Below are 25,154 nucleotides of genomic sequence, written 5' to 3' on the forward strand. Positions count from 1 at the left end.
CCACCCATCAGTGCACACCTGACCATTAGTCCCTTTCAGTACCTTTGTACTTGGCTCTGGATCTTTGGCCTTTATAATCAATTAGACCTTGCTGGCATCAAACCATTGGCCCTCCAGTACTATGAAGGACACCAAGTATACTTGCCTCACTCTCTTTTTACCATCTCCAAGGAGCAACCCTGCTTCACTCCAGGCTGAGTACCGTGGAACAGTGCTGGAGAAATCATTTGGCAAAAAGTGCACTAATTAGTGTCCCGAGTAGCTGTGCCTGCATTGAGTTAAGGGGTGGTGGGTATCATATTGTTTCTTTTCCTTGATTATATGTAATAGCACTGTGTACTCTAGTTCATTGTAGTGTGTGTGTGTGTGCGCACACACGCCTTGGCCTTGTTGCGATCTTCCCGCACGTCTTCTGTAAATAGTCATTTCCTTTCAGAGTCTCATCGAATCTATTCCCTCTTGACGACACTCCATTATCCAACTATTACCCCCTGCCTTTGTAACCATACTCCTGCCCTCTTATATTTTTATTCAGACGCCTGTCGACATTTTTCTGTTCCTTGATGAAGGGCTTGAGCTTGAAATATCGATTATGTATTTTTATCTTTGCTATATACATGACACGGTTTAACCTGCTGAGTTTTTTTTTCCAGCTTTGTTTTTACTTCAACCACGGGGTCTGCAGACTTTTGTGTTTTACATCAGTACATTTTTGCACTTAGTGCAAAGACAAAACATGTTTGAACATTAAATCACAAGAACAAAAGAAATATGGGATTTACAGATGAAAGAAGCAAGTTACAAATACACTGTAATTCAATTTTTCACATTTTAACAAAAAGGACAGTAATTGAATTTTGAAGAAATTAAATATCACACTTTAATTAGTTAATCTTCAGCAGCAGAGAACTTGTTTTGGCAGTTATTAATAATTGTTAGGCCATTAAAATCTCATTTACTGTAGAATGGACAAGACCAAACTATTTCTGGCACGTTGAATGGGTGTTCGATGGATATTTCAAAATGTATGAATATTATGAAATATTAAAATGAGAATCTTTCTTTGGCTTGGCTTCGCGGACAAAGATTTATGGAGGGGTAAATGTCCACGTCAGCTGCAGCCTCGTTTGTGGCTGAAAAGTCCGATGCGGGACAGGCAGACACGGTTGCAGCGGTTGCAGGGGAAAATTGGTGGGTTGGGGTTGGGTGTTGGGTTTTTCCTCCTTTGTCTTTTGTCGGTGAGGTGGGCTCTGCGGTCTTCTTCAAAGGAGGTTGCTGCCCGCCGAACTGTGAGGCGCCAAGATGCATGGTTTGAGGTGATGTCAGCCCACTGGCGGTGGTCAATGTGGCAGGCACCAAGAGATTTCTTTAGGCAGTCCTTGTACCTCTTCTCTGGTGCACCTCTGACACAATGGCCAGTGGAGAGCTCGCCATATAACACGATCTTGGGAAGGCGATGGTCCTCCATTCTGGAGATGTGACCTACCCAGCGCAGTTGGATCTTCAACAGCGTGGATTCGATGCTGTCGGCCTCTGCCATCTCGAGTACTTCGATGTTAGGGATGAAGTCGCTCCAATGAATGTTGAGGATGGAGCAGAGACAACGCTGGTGGAAGCGTTCTAAGAGCCGTAGGTGATGCCGGTAGAGGACCCATGATTCAGAGCCGAACAGGAGTGTGGGTATGACAACGGCTCTGTATACGCTTATCTTTGTGAGGTTTTTCAGTTGGTTGTTTTTCCAGACTCTTTTGTGTTGTCTTCCAAAGGCACTCTTTGCCTTGGCGAGTCTGTTGTCTATCTCGTTGTCGATCCTTGCATCCGATGAAATGGTGCAGCCAAGATAGGTAAAATGAGAATAGCCTGCAGTAAAAAACACAAGAATACTGGAGAAATGCAGCAGATCTTGCAGCATCTATTGGCGGAAAAGATGTATAACCTTGAGCCCTTTGTCAAGGCAGTTATATATCTTTCTCTCTTATGGACACCGCGACACCTGTAGAGTCCCTCCAGAATTTTTGTGCTTTTATTGCAATCAAAGCATCTGCAGACTTTCCTGTTTCAAGGAATAAACTGCAATTTCTTGCTTTGTCATTTATCATTTGAGATGCCAGGTTTATCACCACCTGGCGCTTACTCTTCTATGAACAATTAGCCATTGACTTCCCCTTTCCTGGGTGATTCCAGTCTTTTCAGACTGACTCATTCACCAGATCTTCTACCTTCTTTTAGTATCTTATTCAAAATAAGAACGGGTACCACCATCACAAAATTTGGCAAGGATATCCTTCCACTCACTAATAAACAAAATATTACCTTGAGAGAAACAGAAACATTACCGATGCTGGAATGTTCAGCAAGCAATAAGTTGCTGGGGGAACTCAGCAGGTCAGCAGTATCCATGGATTGAAATGGTCAGTCAACATTTCCAGTCAGAATTCTTCATCAAGACTAAAATAAGAAGGGTGAGGTTTTCTACATGAGGGGGGAAACCAACTGAGGAAGAGTCAAAAAGTGATAGGGTATTGGACACAGGGTGTTGGAGGGATTCACGAATAGGAGTAGGTAGAGATTGAAACAGTGGAACCAGATAGAAGTGGTGGTTACCTAAAATTTTTTAACATATTCATTCTGTTAGGTTTAAGCATGTCTTGGAGGAATATGATGCATTATTCCTTGTTTACGTTTGGTCTCACCCTAACAATGGATGAGGCTGAAGACAGATATATGTGTGTAGGAATAGTGGAGAGAATTAAAATGCCTGGCAAAAGGAAAATTGTATCTAATCCACAAACAGAAGGCAGGTGTTCAATGAAGTGGTCACCCCATCTGCACTTGATCTCACTGATGTAAAGGAGACCGTACGAAGTGCACCAAAACTAAGGATTAGCTTGGACAATGTTTATGGAAAGTTCTTTCCTTACTCTCTCCCCCTCTCTCACCTTGTATCAAATATTCTATTCATCTTGGGGGGGGGAGGTAGGGAGGGTGGGATGGGAGGAGGGGGGGGGGAGAAAATGACACTGTATATATTTGAAAAGGAAAATGTATGTATCTTGGTCAATGTGGTTTATGGTGTGAAAAATACAAAAAATTATAAGAAAAATCCTATTCATCTTTTGATCCTTCCCTAGCCTCGTTCCCCTTTCATAAATGAAATATCAGCCCCTTTTCACTTTAGTCTTGATAAAACATTGACTGAGCATCTCTGCTCATGGAGGTTGCCCGACCTACTCAACGTTTTACCCTTATTTGTTATGTAGTTTATTTATTTTTTCATATGAAATTTTTCCCTTCTGAGAAGGCCAAAAATGTTCACCCCATTTAAGTCAAAGATAATTCATTCAGCACTTCATAAATTTAACCAATTCCTCAACAACTTCAATGAGTTTTCTGTTTCCTTACCGCTTATCTTTTTTAAAAATTTGCATCTGTTTCAACAGATATGAGGGACTCTGTCACAAGTTCCCTTCATAAATTCTCAGTCTCTGCTTCATTGCTGGACATGATACAATGGCTAATGACTTTTCAAAATAAAGAGTGGAACATTCAGAAACAGTGGTCTTAAAATTCATTGTTTTAACTCACAGTTATCAGGTGAGGTTCCATTCTGGTTAATTCTGTATAAATAGAACAAATATGTAATGGATTTAGAATTACAAAATTACTATTAAATTTTTTTACACCTTCTTAATTACGATCTCTACCTGGACTACGATGGATTTTGTATAATGATGTTCAGTTTATTATTTTCAAATTACATATGACTAAGCCTTGACATAGTTTTTCTATCAGATTCTCATTATTAATTGACTCACCAATCCAAGCCATATATAAAGATTTATGTGTCAGTTTTTGCTTCTTTAAATGCTTAATCTATGGTTTATTTCTTGAATCTTTTTGTTAACATCTCTACTCAGTGACTCATCTGTCATGTAGGCATGTGGGTTGTAATCTATTGCTTATATCCTCTGGCCCACTTTTTTTCTTGAAAGGATTATTACTTTAGTTACTTTCAATTCAGTGGGTAAAAGGAAGTGTTACAATAATTGCATTTAACAAAAACCTTGAAACTTTACATTTTTCACACATGAACATTGAAGCAAGTAGGGAATATTGTTACGTGCATTTGAACTTTGTTTTTCAGACTGCTTTGTAAGTCCATATTGATGTAAATATGCTGGCAGAATGGGTAGGGAGAGGCAGAAGGAATTTAATGCAAGGAAGGGTGAAAAAATACGTTTTGGCAGAAGGAACAAGAACATGGACTAAATCTCTTGGTTTTCAACTACATTAAATTTAAATTTAGGTCTATAACATGATAACAGGCCACTTCAGCCCGCAGGCCCATGCTCCCAATTACACCCTATTAACATAGTCCCCAGAAAAAACCCACACAGACACGGGGAGAACATACAAACTCCTCACAGACAGCATGGGGTGCAAACCCCAGTCCCAATAGCTGGCGCTGTAGCAGCATGGCGCTAACTGCTACACCAGCCATACCGCCCATAAGGAAATAATGACACCAATATCTATCAAAAGTGCATAACCTTTTCAGAGAACAATTTGAAAACAAATGGAATTCTTGACTTTATATATAGAGGTATCTTTTTTCTTTGGCTTGGCTTCGCGGACGAAGATTTATGGAGGGGGTAAAAAGTCCACGTCAGCTGCAGGCTCGTTTGTGGCTGACAAGTCCGATGCGGGACAGGCAGACACGATTGCAGCGGTTGCAAGGGAAAATTGGTTGGTTGGGGTTGGGTGTTGGGTTTTTCCTCCTTTGCCTTTTGTCAGTGAGGTGGGCTCTGCGGTCTTCTTCAAAGGAGGTTGCTGCCCGCCAAACTGTGAGGCGCCAAGATGCACGGTTTGAGGCGTTATCAGCCCACTGGCGGTGGTCAATGTGGCAGGCACCAAGAGATTTCTTTAGGCAGTCCTTGTACCTTTTCTTTGGTGCACCTCTGTCACGGTGGCCAGTGGAGAGCTCGCCATATAATACGATCTTGGGAAGGCGATGGTCCTCCATTCTGGAGACGTGACCCATCCAGCGCAGCTGGATCTTCATAAGCGTGGACTCGATGCTGTCGACCTCTGCCATCTCGAGTACTTCGACGTTAGGGGTGTAAGCGCTCCAATGGATGTTGAGGATGGAGCGGAGACAACGCTGGTGGAAGCATTCTAGGAGCCGTAGGTGGTGCCGGTAGAGGACCCATGATTCGGAGCCGAACAGGAGTGTGGGTATGACAACGGCTCTGTATACGCTTATCTTTGTGAGGTTTTTCAGTTGGTTGTTTTTCCAGACTCTTTTGTGTAGTCTTCCAAAGGCGCTATTTGCCTTGGCGAGTCTGTTGTCTATCTCATTGTCGATCCTTGCATCTGATGAAATGGTGCAGCCGAGATAGGTAAACTGGTTGACCGTTTTGAGTTTTGTGTGCCCGATGGAGATGTGGGGGGGCTGGTAGTCATGGTGGGGAGCTGGCTGATGGAGGACCTCAGTTTTCTTCAGGCTGACTTCCAGGCCAAACATTTTGGCAGTTTCCGCAAAGCAGGACGTCAAGCGCTGAAGAGCTGGCTCTGAATGGGCAACTAAAGCGGCATCATCTGCAAAGAGTAGTTCACGGACAAGTTTCTCTTGTGTCTTGGTGTGAGCTTGCAGGCGCCTCAGATTGAAGAGACTGCCATCCGTGCGGTACCGGATGTAAACAGCGTCTTCATTGTTGGGGTCTTTCATGGCTTGGTTCAGCATCATGCTGCAGCCCTGCTCCAGCTCCCTCAACAGCCCCTAAGGCTAGAGCTGGATGAGGTTCCCACCCTGGATGAGACATATAAGGCAATCGAACAACTGAAAAGTGGCAAAGCAGCAGGTATGGATGGAATCCCCCCAGAAGTCTGGAAGGCTGGCGGCAAAACTCTGCATGCCAAACTGCATGATTTTTTCAAGCTTTGTTGGGACCAAGGCAAACTGCCTCAGGATCTTCGTGATGCCACCATCATCACCCTGTACAAAAACAAAGGCGAGAAATCAGACTGCTCAAACTACAGGGGAATCACGTTGCTCTCTATTGCAGGCAAAATCTTCGCTAGGATTCTACTAAATAGAATAATACCTAGTGTCGCCGAAAATATTCTCCCAGAACCACAGTGCGGCTTTCGCGCAAACAGAGGAACCACTGACATGGTCTTTGCCCTCAGACAGCTCCAAGAAAAGTGCAGAGAACAAAACAAAGGACTCTACATCACCTTTGTTGACCTCACCAAAGCCTTCGACACCGTGAGCAGGAAAGGGCTTTGGCAAATACTAGAGCGCATCGGATGTCCCCCAAAGTTCCTCAACATGATTATCCAACTGCACGAAAACCAACAAGGTCGGGTCAGATACAGCAATGAGCTCTCTGAACCCTTCTCCATTAACAATGGCGTGAAGCAAGGCTGTGTTCTGGCACCAACCCTCAGAGGTATAACATATATACAGTATGTAGCATTATACATCAGCTAGATTATTACATTAAATTCTAACCAGCAGCGTTTGGGACAGTTGTGTAGATGCAAGAGAGATACAGTATACAATATCATAGCAAGTTTATATGGAGTAGATAAATTGACAAAAAATTAAGAAGGCCATAGCTCAATTCAAAAATAACAGCCTTGGGTGTAAACGATGATTTGAAAATAATAAATTGAACATCATTATTCAAAATGCTGTTGAAATCCTAAAATACGGCAGCCAAGAATTTAAATCAGTCACACATCTACGATCTCACTGTCCTTTTTTATTGAAGAGGAGGATATACCAGGGGACATCAGAGATGTTGTAATAGTGACCATCTTCAAGTAAAAGTATGATCAAATGTGGTAACTATGGAGCAGTCACTCTGTTGACTATCACAGTGAAAGCTGTTGCCAAGATTCTCCTCAACCCCTTCCCCAATGGCCAAAGATCTGCTTCCTGAATGACAGTGTGGATTCTCTTCATTCAAAGGTAATGCACATGATCTTCACTGTGGCATAACTTCAAGAAAAATGCAGGGAGAGACACCAGCCGCTGTACATGGCCTTGTTCAACCTCATTGAAATCCTTAAGTTCTTCAACCAGGATAAATGTGGAATTCAAAGGGGTAATTGATAGGTATCTAATTAGTCAGGGTATCGTGGGATATGGGGACAAGGCCGGAACTTGGAACTAGATGCGAGAATAGTTTAGCTCAGGGAGTTCACATGGCCTGCTTCGGTTCCTTTTCCTTGTGATTTTGTGAAATAAATGTTTATCTGCATTGCCTGTGGAAAGCTTCTCCAGTAAGTAGCCATTGAAGTACGTACAAGTATTTACATGTTATTTATTTACATCAAATGTGAACTGCTGGGGTCCCAGCACTGACTCTTGGTTATCCCACTGTCACAATCTCCCAAACCACCCCACTACAATAACCTGATTATTCTTGCCCACTGTTTTCTGTCCATTACCTAATCACAATCCCATTGCACTGGTTTTATTTAATAATTTCTTCAATGACATCTTATCAAATTGCTCTGAAGTCCAAATTACAGCACATGAGCTGATTTCCCTTTGATCTAATTTGCGAGTTACAATTTCAAAACTCTGTAGAAAATTTGGTAGATTGATTTCCTTTTCCTGACTCAACAAATCACATTATTATTTCCCAGGTGCCTTGTTATTACTTTCTGAAAAGTAGATTCTCACATATCTATACTACTGATGTTTAGCCAACTGGTTAATAGTTTCCCCCACCCCCACCCCCAATCCTTCCTCAATTGTGGAATTACATTTGTTATCTTCCAGACTATAGAATCTTTAATTTTGTGATTTGTGCATCCAATATCTCCCGAGTCATCTCTTTTAAAATCTTGGGAAGTAGGTTATCAGGTCCAGGGACCTGTTGGCTTTTAGTCTCTATAATTTTTCTAATGGTTATTTTGATAATACTTTCTCTGATGTTCTATTACTTTGTTATGCTTTTACTTGATCTATATTTCTAAATCAGTTTCCATCACACTTTGCATTGGATATACTCTCATTCATTGTCCATTTTCACTGATTCCTATGTATTTTAAAATGTAAATATCATGAAACATTTATTTCCAGTCTTTGGTCACCTTGCAGACTCATCTCAGTAATGGTCATTTGATCACTGATTTCCACATAGGCCATTAGAGATGTGGTACTCATTAGGATGAAGAGCCTTCAGTTTTGTCTTTTTACGATGTTCCCTTCTCTGAGATGTTTGAATCTGTTTGGAGATAAACACAGGTGCTTCATGTGGAGGATAAACCTAACGTGGATTAATTGGGTGGAATAGATAGTTTCACTATTCTAATATCTGTTTGATTCTGTGTAAAAGATACCCTTGCTGCATGGTTAAATGCAAATTAGAGAATAAAGATCTCTTGAAAGCTTATAAACAGCTAACTCATTGCTGAATTGAAGGAGTAAATAGAAATACCTAGCAGAGTTGGTATTCGAAACAATGGGCAATTTATGGAGACTGATGCACATCAGGAGAGACCAGTCAAAGCTGATTTTGGTATAAATTTATACCCTTAATGGACAGAAACTTGTTTAACTTCATCTTACTGTTCTAATTACAGAAAGGGAGTTACAAAGATCTAGTTCTTCTTTCTTCTTTGGCTTGGCTTCGCGGACGAAGATTTATGGAGGGGGTAAAAAGTCCACGTCAGCTGCAGGCTCGTTTGTGGCTGACAAGTCCGATGCGGGACAGGCAGACACGGTTGCAGCGGCTGCAGGGGAAAATTGGTTGGTTGGGGTTGGGTGTTGGGTTTTTCCTCCTTTGCCTTTTGTCAGTGAGGTGGGCTCTGCGGTCTTCTTCAAAGGAGGTTGCTGCCCGCCAAACTGTGAGGCGCCAAGATGCACGGTTTGAGGCGTTATCAGCCCACTGGCGGTGGTCAATGTGGCAGGCACCAAGAGATTTCTTTAGGCAGTCCTTGTACCTTTTCTTTGGTGCAGCTCTGTCACGGTGGCCAGTGGAGAGCTCGCCATATAACACGATCTTGGGAAGGCGATGGTCCTCCATTCTGGAGACGTTACCCATCCAGCGCAGCTGGATCTTCAGCAGCGTGGACTCGATGCTGTCGCCCTCTGCCATCTCGAGTACTTCGACGTTAGGGATGAAAGCGCTCCAATGGATGTTGAGGATGGAGCGGAGACAGCGCTGGTGGAAGCGTTCTAGGAGCCGTAGGTGGTGCCGGTAGAGGACCCATGATTCGGAGCCGAACAGGAGTGTGGGTATGACAACGGCTCTGTATACGCTTATCTTTGTGAGGTTTTTCAGTTGGTTGTTTTTCCAGACTCTTTTGTGTAGTCTTCCAAAGGTGCTATTTGCCTTGGCGAGTCTGTTGTCTATCTCATTGTCGATCCTTGCATCTGATGAAATGGTGCAGCCGAGATAGGTAAACTGGTTGACCGTTTTGAGTTTTGTGTGCCCGATGGAGATGTGGGGGGGCTGGTAGTCATGGTGGGGAGCTGGCTGATGGAGGACCTCAGTTTTCTTCAGGCTGACTTCCAGGCCAAACATTTTGGCAGTTTCCGCAAAGCAGGACGTCAAGCGCTGAAGAGCTGGCTCTGAATGGGCAACTAAAGCGGCATCGTCTGCAAAGAGTAGTTCACGGACAAGTTTCTCTTGTGTCTTGGTGTGAGCTTGCAGGCGCCTCAGATTGAAGTAACTAGATTGAAGATCTAGTTACTGGCAAGATAAAGATTGATTATAGAATATGATGCTTAATTATCTCTGTTTAAATTAGTAAAACAATGTGTCTAAGTTTATGTTACAATAGTGGGTGCATGTTATGATGACACTTACTTAACAATAAATCCAGTTTCCCATTATTCCAAAGGGTGTGCGCTCCAACATAATTAATGATGTGCCTTAAACTTGGGTTCCACATCTCTACTCTTGGGGCCCATCTTCAGTTTCTGGTCACCACATTAGCACAATCCACGTCCCTCTTGACTCATTTTAGCCCTCACTATTCTTTCCCCTACAACATGATGGATGACCTGATCCACGATTTCCCCGAGGAGGGGAAGTACATCACCCTTAAAACCCTCTTCCTCAGCACCTTCACACTCTCCCATCAGCAGTGCATGGCTAGGCTGGTGCACCTCGATGGCCTGGGGGTCAGAGGTCCTTCTGCGTTAATGGATGAGATGCTCGCACTGGCAGAAGGTCACAAGACCTGCCTGATGTTTGAGCAAGCCTGATGTTTGAGCAAGCCTTCCTTGAACAAATGCTGGAGGACTAGCACCTGCAAGCGGATGAGGACTTCTCAGACCCCAGGAATGTCGCAGCCCATGCCGACGTACTGTGGTAGTCAAAGAGAGAGAACGAGGCCACTACAAACCAGATCGCCCGCCCTGCACCCAGCTGACCACAGCCTGCCCCCAGACAGAAGATCGAGGAGCACCAGTCGACCTGATGTTTCTATCACCAATGCTGGGGAGCACAAGCTCGCAAATGCAGCCAACCCTGCTCGTACCAGGGAAGCGACGGCTGTCCACATGAACAACCTCCTCCACATGGTGGGCAAAACCAACAGTCAGCATATCCTGGTTGACCCCAGAGCAGAGTTGAGCGTGTTTTCCCCCAACCGCCCTAAAGACTCCTGGTCAGCACATCAGCAACAACACCTTTCCAATATCATGGAGTTCACTACTGACATCCGACACTGGGCGGGTAAGGACAATGTCGTTGCCGACGCACTTTCCAGACTGACCATCCATAACTTCTCCCATAGCCTGAACTATGCCCAATTAGCTCAGGCCCAAAGGGACGAGGAGGAGAAGCAGGCCCTCCAAACCGCCATCACTGGCCTGCGCCTCGAGGACCTGAAGCTGCCGGGCAGCCATGACACGGTCCTGCAGGCTACAGGCTCGCTGCGACTGGTAGTGCCCTCACAGTGGAGACAGGAGGCATTCCGAGCGATCCACAACCTGACCCATCTTTCGGTCAAGACGATGGTGCACATATGGCAGAACTCTTCATCTGGCATGGGTGAAGAAACAAGTGACCCAGATGGCGAGGAACTGCACGCATTGCCAAGCATCCAAAGTTCAGTGCCATGTCAGAGCCCCGATCAGCACTTTGACCTGCCGGCCAAGAGGTTTGACCATATCCATGTTGAAATAGTGGCCCCCCCCTACCGCTGTCCAAGGACACTCACTACCTCCTGACCGTGGTCGACCAGACGACAGGGTGACCAGAAGCCAACCCCTCAGGGACACTCCGAGTCCTGCGCCAGAGCCCTGCTCGCGAACTGGGTTGCAGGGTTTGGCATTCCAGCCCACATTACCAGTGACAGGGGTGCTCATTTTACCTCTGCCCTTTGAGCGCACCTGACAAGCCGCTTGGGGATCCAGCTCCACTACACAATGGCCTATCATCCCCAAGTGAATGGACTCATAGAACGTTTCCACCAACACCTCAAGGCAGCTCTCATGGTGCGGCTGAGAGGACCCAATTGGGCAGACGAGCTGCCGTGGGTCCTGCTTGGCATTCGAATGGCTCCAAAGGAAGACTTCCAAGTGTCATCCACGGTGCTCATCTACAGTACACCCCTGTCGCTGCCAGGTTAGTTTCTCAGAGCAGATGTGGAGCCTGGAGATGAGACCCAGATGCTTCTCGCGGACCTCCGCAGCAAGCTCGCCTCATTAACACCCCCACCACCAACCCACCATGGCAAGCACCCAGCGAATGTCCCCAAAGAGCTGGACTTAGCGGAGTTCATTTTCATCTGGTGAGGCCCATACCAGCCCCCCTGCAGCGCCCATACGAGGGCCCGTACAAGGTCCTCCAGCAATCGGACAAAGCCTTTACTCTGAACATTGGGGTCAGGAAGGAACTCTTCACTGTCAACCAGTTAAAGCCGGTGCACGTGTACTTGAGTCAGCCCGTGCAAACAGCACAACCCAAATGGAGGGGCCGACCACCCAAGCGGCAGGATGCATAAGCCAGTTCTGGGGATGGGGATGTTGTGTGATGGCGCGCATCTCTGTGAGCGAACCGGCCATTTGTACCACTGCGCTGGCGGGGAAGCTGCAGAAGATGACGCTGTTAGGGCTTACTCACTGCCTCATGGCTTAGGCCACTGCTCCTGCCCCAGGCAAAATGATGACGTCACCGCTGCGTGGGGCGGATCTCCCGTTGGCCTTAAAGGGGCACACGTGAAATTCAAATAAACAGTTCTTCTGAGTCTAGTGGTGTTTTCTGTGTGTAGCAGTCACTACAATTCTTCCAATAATTATAGTTTTCTATGAATGTGCCCCACATCTTTACAAATTGAAATTTTATGTCTTTAATGTTGTATCTAATTTTATCCAAGCTTAAATAGGACATTACATCATATAACCACTGTGTGTGGGTAGATGAAGAGTCATCTTTCCATTTCAATAAAATTGCTTGTCTGGCTATCAACATGGTAAAGGCTAAAACTTTCTCATGAGTTGCAGACGGAGGTATCTCTGGCTCACGCAAAAAACCAAACAAAGTAATTAATGGACAGTTCTATTTTGATCTTAAAAATTGTTGATCAAGTTTGAAAAATGTCTTTCCAAAATCTCTAAATTTGGGCACTCCCAAAATGTATGGATCAGTGAAGTTTCAAAAATGTTACACTTCTCACATAGTGGATCACTATCTGTGTAAAAATGAGATAACTTAAGTTGGGACATATGTGTTCTATGTACCATCTGAAATTGTAATAAGCAATGACTTGCATAAATTGAAGAATCATTAATCAAGCTGAGGGTAGAGACCAATCTTCATCTGAAAAAGTTCAAATCTCATTCCCAATCATTCTTAATCCCAGCCATTGAGGCTGATCTTAAATTCAAGAAATCCCTGCCATATGTAAGTAGAAATAACCAAATCTAATGAGCTAAGAAAGGATTTAGGAATAAATATTGGTAAAGCTTGATAAATATTCAGAAACTGATGCAAAATGCTCATTTTAATCGAATTAATACCCTTGTAATAGATAAGGGTGACCATCCAGATAATAGTAGTTTCATCTTATTGAATAATACCAAAAAATCCTCTTTCACTAAATTTTTATAACTTTTTGTAATTCCTCAGAATTGAAATTGTTCTTTCACTATTTTAAATGGGAAATTAGACTAGTTTGCAAAAGATCCTTTTAAGGGTAAAAGTTCACTCTTATGTAAATTTAATTTATAACCCAAAAACTGGCTAAATTGGGCAAAGTTAATATATTTGGTGTAGAAACCTCAGGATTTTAAATAAAAAGCAATAAATTATCTTCATAAAGAGATACTTTAAGAAATTCCACATCTAGTTATACCTTTGAATTCACTACACCAGTAGTTCTCAACCTTTTTCTTTCCATTCACATCCCACTTTATGTAATCCCTATGCCATAAGTGCGGTACCGGATGTAAACAGCGTCTTCAATCTGAGGCGCCTGCAAGCTCACACCAAGACACAAGAGAAACTTGTCCGTGAACTACTCTTTGCAGATGATGCCGCTTTAGTTGCCCATTCAGAGCCAGCTCTTCAGCGCTTGACGTCCTGCTTTGCGGAAACTGCCAAAATGTTTGGCCTGGAAGTCAGCCTGAAGAAAACTGAGGTCCTCCATCAGCCAGCTCCCCACCAGGACTACCAGCCCCCCCACATCTCCATCGGGCACACAAAACTCAAAACGGTCAACCAGTTTACCTATCTCGGCTGCACCATTTCATCAGATGCAAGGATCGACAATGAGATAGACAACAGACTCGCCAAGGCAAATAGCGCCTTTGGAAGACTACACAAAAGAGTCTGGAAAAACAACCAACTGAAAAACCTCACAAAGATAAGCGTATACAGAGCCGTTGTCATACCCACACTCCTGTTCGGCTCCGAATCATGGGTCCTCTACCGGCACCACCTACGGCTCCTAGAACGCTTCCACCAGCGTTGTCTCCGCTCCATCCTCAACATCCATTGGAGCGCTCACACCCCTAACGTCGAGGTACTCGAGATGGCAGAGGTCGACAGCATCGAGTCCACGCTGCTGAAGATCCAGCTGCGCTGGATGGGTAACGTCTCCAGAATGGAGGACCATCGCCTTCCCAAGATCGTATTATATGGCGAGCTCTCCACTGGCCACCGTGACAGAGGTGCACCAAAGAAAAGGTACAAGGACTGCCTAAAGAAATCTCTTGGTGCCTGCCACATTGACCACCGCCAGTGGGCTGATAACGCCTCAAACCGTGCATCTTGGCGCCTCACAGTTTGGCGGGCAGCAGCCTCCTTTGAAGAAGACCGCAGAGCCCACCTCACTGACAAAAGGCAAAGGAGGAAAAACCCAACACCCAACCCCAACCAACCAATTTTCCCTTGCAACCGCTGCAATCGTGTCTGCCTGTCCCGCATCGGACTGGTCAGCCACAAACGAGCCTGCAGCTGACGTGGACTTTTTACCCCCTCCATAAATCTTCGTCCGCGAAGCCAAGCCAAAGAAGAAAGATGCCATAAGTGCTCTGTGATTAGTAAGAGATTGCTTAAGGTGGGATGTGAGTGGGAAGGGAAGGTTAAGAATCACTGCTCTAGACCCAATTGTTATTGAAATATTTTGCTTGAGAAAAATTGTCATTGGCCCATTTCCTTTGGAGTTATGAAACTGTGCACATAACGAGTCAATTTGGTACGATTAAAACAGTGGTTTTCAATCTTTTTCTTTCCACCCACATACCACCTTAAGCAATCCCTTACTAATCACAGAGCATCTATGGCATAGGGAATACTTAAAGGGGTATGTGAGTGGAAGGAAAAAGGTTGAGAACCACTGCTCTGCACTGTCGGAGAGCAACAGCTAAAGGTTCTAGCACTATATCAAAAAGCAAAGGAGTCAACGGACAGCCTTACCACATTCCCCTATTAAGCCTAAACATGTCCTTCCAAAGTACAATACCTCACGTATGTTTGCATTAAATTCCATCTGCCAATTTTCAGCCCATTTTTCCAGCTTGTCCAGATCTCTCTGCAAGTTTTGAAAACCTGCCTTGCTGTCAACACCACCTCCACACTTTCTGTCATCTGCAAAATTGCTGATCCAATTTATTACATTATCATCCCATTCATTGACATAGAATACAAACAACAATGAGCCTAGTATCAATCCTTGAGGAACACCACAGGTTACAGGCCTCCAGTCAGAGAGACAATCATCCACTACATTCTCTGACTTCTCTCATAAATCCAATCTCTCATCAATTTACTACCTCATTACGAACACCAAACGACTGGATCTTACTGACTAACCTCCCTTGTGGGACATTGTCAGAGCCTTTACTAAAGTCCATGTAGACAAGATCCATGGCCTTTCCTTTATCAACATTCTCGGTAACCTCCTCAAAAAACTCTATAAAATTGGTTAAACACAACCAAGCTGTGTTGATTATCCCTAATCAGTCTCTGTCTATCCAAATACTTGTAAATCCGATCTCTTAGTGCACCTTCCATAACTTATCCATTAGTGATGTCAAGCTCACTGGCTTATAAATTCCTGGATCATTTTTAGTGCCTTTCTTAAACAACTCAAGCTACCCTCCAATCCTCCAGCACCTCACCCATAGCTAAGGACATGTTAATTATATCTGCCAGAGTCCCTTCAAGGTCCAAGGGAATATCTTGTCAAGCCCTAGGGGCAAACAGCAAACATTTCCTCCTCTTTAATTTTTATAGGTTCTATGACCTCACTTCTTGTTTTCCCATGACTCTATACCCTATTCCTGAGTGAATACTGATGTTTAAAAAAAACATTTAAGACCTCTCCCATTTTTTTTGGCTCCATACAAAGCCAACCAGTCTGATCTTCAAGGAGACCAATTTTATCCCTTACTATCCTTTTGCTCTTAATACACCCGTAGAAGCCATTAGAATTTTCCTTCACATTGTCTGTCAAAGCAACCTCGTGTCTTCTTTCAACCTTCTTGATTTGTTACTTAAGATTTTTTAATACTTTTTAGATTCCTCATTTGCTCCTTGTTGCTTATACGTGCTATACACCCCTCTCTTTTTCTTAACCAGATCCCAAATATACCTTGAAAAGGAAGGTTCCATATGCCTGTTAATTTTGCTTTTAACTCTGCCAGGAACATACAAACTCTGTACTCTCAAAATGTCACCTTTGAATGCCTCCCTCTCACTGAGTACATCCTTGCCAGAAAACCACCTGTCCCAATCTATGCTTTCTAGATTCTTTCTCATTCCCTCAAAATTGGTCTTTCTCCATTTTAAAATATCAAGATGAGAACCAGACCTATCCTTATCCAAAAATAGCTTGAAACTAATGGCATTATGATCACTTTCCATCAGCTCTCCTGTTATGTTCCCTATAAGGAGATCGAGTTTACACTCTTTTTACTTGGTATCTCTATATATTGATTAAGGAAGCTTTCCTGAACACCTTTGACAAATTCTAACCCATCCAGCCCACTATGGGATTCCCAAACAATATGTGGAAAGTTAAAAATCACCTGGTATCACAACTTTATGTTTCCAGCAGGTGTCTGGGAACAAGCTGCAAGCGAGAGGCAGAGTGTGCAGATTCCAAGTAGAAAAATAAGTAGCAGGAGCTGTAAGTGTTCTTTTGAATCTCATCTGAAGACTGTGGAAACAAGCTGCGAGCAAGAGGTGGAATGAGCAGGTTCCAACCAGATAAATAGGCAGTGGGAGTGGTAACTGTTCTCTTGAATATCCCCATTGGCCAATTAGCTCCAGCAAATAAAAAGAAGAGAACACCAAGTGGAGCAGCCAATGAGGAGTGACCAGTGTGTGAATGGCGCAGTGTGGGAGTGAGACTTTGAGGCTTTGGCTCCAGAAACTTCGGGAAGCAGAGGCTGAGAATGAGCTTCTTTCAGGTAAGCTAAGGTCAGATCTTAGTATATTAATAAGAAGCGGCAATGGAAATGGCAGCTAGGGCAATGTAATGCTCCAATTGTAAGATGTGGGGAATCTGGAAGAGCACAATTGTCCCTGATGACTACACCTGCAAGAGGCGCATCCGGCTGCAGCTCCTCGGAGAGTGAGTTAGGGAACTGGTGCTGGATGAACTCTGGATCATTTGGGAGGTGGAGTGGGTGATAGACAGAAGCTTCAGGGAGAAAATTACCCTCAGAAGTCAGGAGGCATCTTGGTGGGTTATTGTTCGGAGGGGGAAGGGGAATAGGCGGTCAGTGTAGATCATCCCCCCTCAAGAGTACATCATTTTGTGTACTGTTGGGGGGGACGATCTACCAGGGACAAGTCGTAGAAACATAGAAAATAGGTGTAGGAGTAGGCCATTTGGCCCTTCAAGCCTACACCACCATTCATTATGATCATGGCTGATCAGTACCCAGTTCCTGCCTTCTCCCCATACATCCTAATCCTCTTGGCCACAAGGGCCAAATCTAACCTACTCTTAAATATTGACAGGGAACTGGCCTCAACTACTTCCTGTGGCAAAGAATTGCACACATTTACCACTCTATGAGAGAAGAAATTTTTCCTCATCTCAGTCCTAAAAAAATTCCCCCTTATCCTTAAACTATGGCCCCTGGTTCTGGTTTTTCCCAGCATTGGAAACAACCTTCCTGAGTCTAATCTCTCAAAACCCTTAAGAATTTTATGTTTCTATAAGATCCCCCCTCAATCTTCTAAATTCCAGAGAATACAAGCCTAGTCTATCCAACCATTCTTCATATGCGAGTCCCTCCACCCCTGGTATCAGCCTAGTGAACCTTCTCTGCATCCCTCCAGGCAAGGATATTCTTCCTCAGATAAGGCGACCAAAACTGCACGCAGTACTCCAGGTGTGGTCTCACCAAGGCCCTGTACAGTTGCAGCAGGGTCTCCCTACTCCTGGACTCAAATCCTCTTGCTATGAATACCAACATACCATTCGCCCTCCTCACCGCCTGCTGCACCTGCACGCCCACTTTCAACGACTGATGCACAGCAACACCCAAGTCTCGCTGCATCTCCCCTTTTCCTAAACAGATACCATTTAAATAATAAGGCTCTTTCCTGTTCTTACCTCCAAAGTGGATAACCTCGCATTTATCCACATTATATTGCATCTGCCACATCCTGGCCCACTCGCCTAACTTGTCCAAATCACCCTGCACTCTCCTAGCATCCTCCACACAGCTAACCCTGCCACCCAACTTCGTATTGTCTGCAAATTTTGAGATACTGCTATCTATTCCCACATCTAAGTCGTTGATATATATCATAAACAACTTCAGCCCCAGCACTGAGCCCTGCGGTACCTCACTAGTCACTGGCTGCCATTCTGAAAAGAACCATTTTATTCCTACTCTTTGCTTCCTGTCCCTCAATAAATTCTCTATCCACCTTCATACCATACCTCCTATACCGTGCTTTTTAAGTTTATATGCTACTCTTCTGTGCGGAACCTTATCAAACGCCTTACTAAAGTCCAATATACCACATCCACTGATTCTCCCCTATCCACTCTACTGGTTACATCTTCAAAAAACTCTATTACATTCATCAGACATAATTTCCCCTTCACAAAACCATGCTGACTCCGTGCGATGATACCACTACTTCACAAATGTACTGCAATTGCATCTTTAATAATCCCTGCAATTTAACTAATACAAATTCTCGACTTACAATTATTTCCTTTAGTCCCTCCGTCATAATAGATCCCCGATCCTCAATAATTTCCTGTAGATTAGTTATATCTTCCTTGGTGAAGACAGAACTAAAATAGTCATTCAAACAGTCTGCCGTACCCTTGTTCCCCATGATCAACTCACCCATTTCAGTCCGCAATGGACCCACATTTATCTTAACTAACCTCTTTCTCTTAATGTACCTATAAAAGCTTTTATAGTCGTGGTGGTTACAACTCTGGTATGGAGTCTGGCCCTTCAGCTCAGAAGGAAAATGGGGGGGGGGAGGGGAGATGATGAGAGTGATAGTGATCAGAGATTCACTAGTTAGTGTGTAAGCAATTGGAGAGGATTTTTAAGGATAGGGATTTATGAGCATCTGGATAAGCACAGTCTAGTTAGGGATAGGCCACATGGCTTTGTGAGGGGAAGGTCATGCGTCACAATTAAGTTTTTTGAGGAGGTAACAAAAGAAATAGATGAAGGAAGGGTGGTAGATGTGCTCTATATGGATTTAAGGCATTTAACAAGGCTCCCCATGAGAGGCTTGATCAGAAAGTTATGAGACATGGGATCCATGGAACCTTGGCCATGTGGATTCAAAATTGGCTTGCATATAAAAAGCAGAGAGTAGTCATGGAAGGAGAGTATTCTACCTTGAGATCAGTGACTAGTGGAGTTCTTCAGGGTTTTGCTCTGGAATGCCTGTTCTTTGTGATCTTTATAAATGATGTAGATGAAGAAGTGGAAGGATAGATAAGCAAGTTTGCAGATGATATTGGAGGAGTTGTAGATAATGCTGAAGGCTATTGTAGATTACAAAAGGATTTAGGCAGGATGCAGAGTTGGGTGGAAATGTGGCAGATGGAGTTCTATCTGGATAAGTGTGAGGTGATACATTTTTGAAAGTCAAACCAGAAGGCTGAGTTCAGAGTTAATGTGTGGAGGAACAGAGGAACCTTGGGGTCCAAATCCACACATCTCTCAAGGTTGTTATGCAGGTTGATAGGAGAGTTAAGAAGGCCTATGGAATGTTGGGTTTCATTAAGAGAGGAATTGACTTCAAGAGTAGAGGGGTCAGGTTGCAATTCTACAAATCTCTGGTGAGACCACACTTATTGTGTTCAGTTCTGGTTACCTCATTACAGGAAGGATGTGGAAGCTATTGAGAGGGTGCAAAGAAGATTTACCAGGATGTTGCTTGGATTCAAAAATGTCCCATAAGGTTAACAGAGCTGGGACTTTTCTCTTTGGAGTGAAGAATGATCAGAGGAGACTTAATAGAAGTCTACAAGATTATGAGAGCCATAGATAGGGTGGTCAGCTAGAGCCTTTTTCCAGGGCAGAAATAGCAAACACCAGGGGACATCTATAAATAGTGAAGGGAAGAAGGTTTAGGGGAGACATCAGGGTGTTTTTTACACAGAGAATTGTGGGTGCCTGGAATGTCTTGTCAGTGATGGTGGAGGAAGTGAAACATTTGGGGCATTTAAGAGGCTCTTAAGTCAGTCGCACAGATGAAAGAAAAATAGAGGGTTACGAGATAGGAAGGGTTTAGTATTTGTTTTGGTAGCAATATATAGGTCAGAACAACATCGAGGGCCGAAGGGCCTGTACAGTGCTGTAATGTTCTATGTTTTATCCCTCTGCAAATTTACATATAGACTATCCAATGAGCATCCAATCTAAAACACCATTTTTGCTACCATCCATAACGGCCACCCACTGTCATTGTTTTAAATTATTTTGCTGCATTTTTTTGAATGAAAACTAGAACTTACAGATTTTTGTCAGCCAAATGAGTGATATTGACTTTTGCTTTTGTTGGTTCTTCTATGCATTATCTGAATCAGATGCAAAAAAGCAGTGATATCAGATTTTAAAAAAATATTTGTCTTAATTATATTTAGCATGCTGCCATATTCTGTGGTAATCTACTTTGGTTCTGTCATCCAGCAATGATGATCACTGTGTTTATGAACAGACATAACTGCATTGAGCAGAGACTATTTTCTGTGTTATCATTATTAGTTTGGTTATCAAATAGTGTCCCACAGACTGCTTAAATGTGACTCCACATTGGCAAATACACTCGAGAAGAAAAAGTTTAGCGGGATGTCAAATGAATAACTGCCACGTTTTACTTTATTCAAAACTCGCATGCATTATTATTTGAATCCTGAATTCATTTCAGCCTGAGAATTTAAAACTATTCTCTTACATTACCACCTCTGTCCCCATGCATGGTTAATATTTGATGAAGTGGGATGTCTACAAATGTATTTTCATTTGGAGTATAAAGGATGTTGCTCTTTTCTTCCACGTTGGATGAAAATGGACTCCGAAAGGCAGACAGGTTTTCAAATGGGTGATTCCTTACGCCATAATTATCTTAAATAACCACTCTGAATGCTAAAAGCATTGACATGACTCATTAAACACTCAGTCCACCCCATTTCATCATATAATTGTATGTTTTGCTCTGATTGCCATTAAGAGGTGTTGTGGGATAGAAATAATACAGGCAACAAATTAAGCATAGTTTTTCCAGAACAGTTTTCTTTCTTCTGTGTTTTGTTTCCTGCAGTGGGATTAGATTCCAGTTTAATTCTAGTTTATCCAGAAATGGTGATTGAATGTTTTCTTATGAGCTCCTTTACTCCTTTTCCTAATTTTACATTTTACTGCCTATCTAAGAGTCCACTGAAATTAGCTAGGTGAAAATATGAAGTTGACAGCTAATATATGCAATAATATGTCAGAAAAAAATAGGTTAGAGAATAACTCATTGTCTATTATATTCAAGGTCTGACATAGAACGGATCTTGAACAGTCAAATAATAATAAAGTATCTGATCATAAGGAAACACAGCAATGTGTTTTATTTGGTGGGGCTGGCAGGAAGGAAATAAAATATAAGCATTTGAATTCAGTGCCATAGATTTGTCAGTCCATGCAAAATGTAATCGTTACCATTTATTATTATCATTATTATTGTATGTTATACTATTCTGTACAACCAAGTACATATATATATAAAGTTTAATTTGAATATCTGAATATGTATGTTTTTGTCTATATGTCGAATGCACATGCATAAATGCAGCATCTTTTGCTGTTTTCTAAATATAATTTAATGGAGCAATATTATGATTGCAGTGTGAACATGAAAATTGATTAGATTTCTTTGTGTCTAACTGTAATGATAATTCCAGTTACGTCTGCGATAATTTAAAGCACAAATATAAATGAGGGAAAAATAAAATGAATGTATTTGGGAAATAAATATGCAATCTAGGCCTTTGGCAACTGAAGGCATAGCCACAGGTGTTGGTGATTAATTTTGCAACAATCAGAATTGTTGGAATTGAAGGAAATGAGAAAGATAAAATTACACAGCTGAAATACAGGGCCTTCACCACACCACACACCAATTTCTACCTATCCTCAGTGATCACCATCACTCATCTGACTTCAACCCTAACTGATCCCTTTTAGTATTTTCTCAATATTCCCAGCAACTCCCTGAATTCTATTTTAAAACCAATTTTGATAATTAACTTGTCGTCCTGCTCATTTTAGGGCTATGACAGGAAACCAGAGCACCCAGGAGAAATCTCTGAGGTCACAGAGAGAACATGTGAACTCCACTCCACAGTCAAATTGAATCTGAATTGTATGAGCTGTGAGACAGAAGCTCTACCAGCATCCCCGTACAGTTACAATATAGATAGCTATTTCACTGACTGAGTTTTAGGTGACAAGGGGTCAGTCTTTGCTATTTATGCAGATTTCTATATTTGTGTGTCTAATATTCTATTTTTGCATTCTTTCAGCATTCATCATCTAGATGCTTTTGGATGGTAAACATTTTAATTGTACCGTAACTATCTTGTGTTATTAGAGTTGTCTTCTTAGGCAGTCCCTTGGGATCAAGGAGATTGTTTCCACTCTGCTTTTGTGGATTCTGAGGAGAATGAGGTCAATGTGGCAAGTACAGACTTCCACAAATGGGACGGAAGGAGGCTGGTGAGGCAGCCAGTTGGCTGATGTGTCTTTCCGCAATTTCCATTTGAATTCTGTGTGTTTCCGAAAGATGAGTTGAAGACCTTTTTTTTAAAAACATATCTACAAGCATTTAAGTAGAAGATGGTTAATGATCAATTTTTGTGGACATTTTCTTACACAGATAATACTTGTTTTGAAAAACATATCTATTGTATAAAATGATTGTGGTAAGTGTCTTTTAAACACCATTTGATGGCATGCAGAAAGATGCAAAAGAATAACTAACTCTTGTTTTACAAGGCCAGGGGTGCAGTGCTGCCGGAGCTCACCGGAGCGCTGCTCTGGCACCTCATGGGGCCAGTTCCAGCACCTCCTTGTTGCCATTTTTGATGAGCTTCAGCACCTAATATATTAGCACTGCACCCTTGCATGAGGCTGCAGATAAATGAAAAACTTGTGGTCTGTAATCAAATGGTTGGATGCCTTTTGCAATGTATCTTTTGTGGTTTGGAAGTGTTCCCACTTTGCTGACATAAGATTATTGTCCATGAGGAAACGTGAACAATTCATACACTGCTTTGTTATTAGCTGCTTGCTGTTAATTCCTAAAATATTAAGCTCTTAAAAATAATTTGTTGTGAGATTTGGCAATACAAAAGCAAGACAAGGCTCCTAAAGTAGTAATATTAAAAGAGTAATTTTGATATTTATTAATTGAATGGAGTTCATTTAAATGCACAATAAAGAATTGCTTCTGGGAATAGAAATGATTGGATAAAACACATGTCAATCTAACCTGATAATCTCATTGCTGTATGAAACAGTTCTCACAACTACTCCTGGGATTAAAGGTAGGGCATTCTATTTGCTGGACTCAAATATTTTTTAGACTGCAATGTCGGGAAAATTGCTGAAAAGATTAACATAATTCCTGCCCATGTGGCCGTTCACACTGGGCACCTTTTTAGACTGCAAGTACCTTAAGTGCAACAGCCCCAGTGGTTGGATGTGCAGTAGAGTGGATGACCATCAATGAATTCTTCCAGTATGATTTTCACTGCAGTCTTCCTCCAAAAGGTTGTCAAGGTCCTGCAGGATAAATCGCAGGGCAGAAATTGACTCAAAATTCCTGTGCGTTCTTTTTTAGACTCCCCGTGTAGTGGCAAAGTTCCTCGATTGTGTTATTATATGCCTGCAGTCTAAAATCCATAATAGTGCAGAGGCTTGCAACTAAATCTTGCCAGCCCTATTCCCAAAACCAGAGAGCTAGTCTATGGTTTGTTGCCAATCTCACTTCTGTAGCAATAGTTATGATGCTTTGCTTAACAGCAGCGCCATTTCTGGGACCAGAGACTGATGACACTGGAAAATGAAGGTTTTTCTTCCTAACGCTTCTGGGTGTATTTTATGGATTTTGGGCTACTGATCACAAAAATCGCAAAAAAAAATTCCTATCGTCCACCATTCTTGAGATATACAGAAACCATTTTTTTTAAATTACCTTTCAATTTTTAATGAAATATTAAGGATCCTCAAGAACTCAAGGGAAGCTAATCAAAATGTGTACATGATTCCATCTTAGAAATGGTGTGAATTGTATGAAAATCACAAACCCTCAAATCCTGGGAATAGGCCTAATAACACCTCAAAATGTTTGATTCCTGAAAAAAAATTGGAAATTATGATCGATAACATCAAGCTGAACACAAAGATAATTGTGGGTTGGCTGTATCACATAGGAACTTGGAGAAGCATGAAACTTTTATTAAATTTAGCATATATAATTTATAATATATATTTAGCATAATGACGGTGACACGTTGCGTTAGTTCAACTGCCCTAAAAATGTTTTGCTGCTGATTTTCAATTGTACTCAGCATCTGATGCCTCTTGCGTCAGTGTCCAACAAAAGATTGGAAGGAGAAAGGGGGGGGGGGGCAATGTATTCCTTTCTTGTTATCAGCTAGGGAACTGATAAGAATCTCCTTATTTGGTAGGGTGGTGTGAGATTAACGCAACATCATGGCTATCTCTTGAGGTCGAAGATGATGGACTTCATTCTATTGATCCATTTTTGGGCTGTCAAGTGGCTTATGAGTCCAATCTTGGCTTTGAAAGCTTTTCCACGTTCAGGACAGGTACTTCTCTTTTCTTCTAGTTATGCACATCTGTTGGTTTTGAAAATTGGTGTTCCTTCTTGGATGATGGTTTGCCAGAGTTTCCTTTCTTTGACATTGATTCCCCAATTCTTGATGTCAATGTTACATTTCTTCATATTGGATTTTAAGACATCTTTGAATCTCTTCTGTTGTCCATCTCTTTTACATTTGCCTTCTTTAAGGTGGGAGTAGAAGATTTGTTTTGACAGGCATTTATCTTCCATCCGACCAACATGACCATTCGAAGACAGCATTGATGGCACTTTTTAAGTGCCTTCAGATGTTGTCGGTATGTTGTCCAGGTTTCTGATGCATACAGAAGCATTGGGATCACC

General features: G+C 42.5%; 1 protein-coding gene across 2 annotated transcripts in view; it reads left to right on the forward strand.

The window, feature by feature from the left end:
- Positions 1–7: 7 nt before the first annotated feature.
- wnk2 (WNK lysine deficient protein kinase 2) overlaps positions 8–25,154 on the forward strand; it is a 189,606-nt gene continuing 164,459 nt past the window's right edge. Inside the window, exons 1-2 of one of the 2 annotated variants that reach the window (XM_069939761.1) lie at positions 8–288; positions 16,531–16,888. In XM_069939761.1, the coding sequence (XP_069795862.1) occupies positions 16,874–16,888 (15 nt within the window). In that variant the 5' untranslated portion in view covers positions 8–288; positions 16,531–16,873. The remainder of the gene's footprint in view (positions 289–16,530; positions 16,889–25,154) is intronic. The other variant, XM_069939760.1, reaches the window with a different exon arrangement.

The sequence above is a fragment of the Narcine bancroftii genome, chromosome 5 (assembly GCF_036971445.1).
Source record: "Narcine bancroftii isolate sNarBan1 chromosome 5, sNarBan1.hap1, whole genome shotgun sequence".
Taxonomy (NCBI): Eukaryota; Metazoa; Chordata; class Chondrichthyes; order Torpediniformes; family Narcinidae; genus Narcine; species Narcine bancroftii.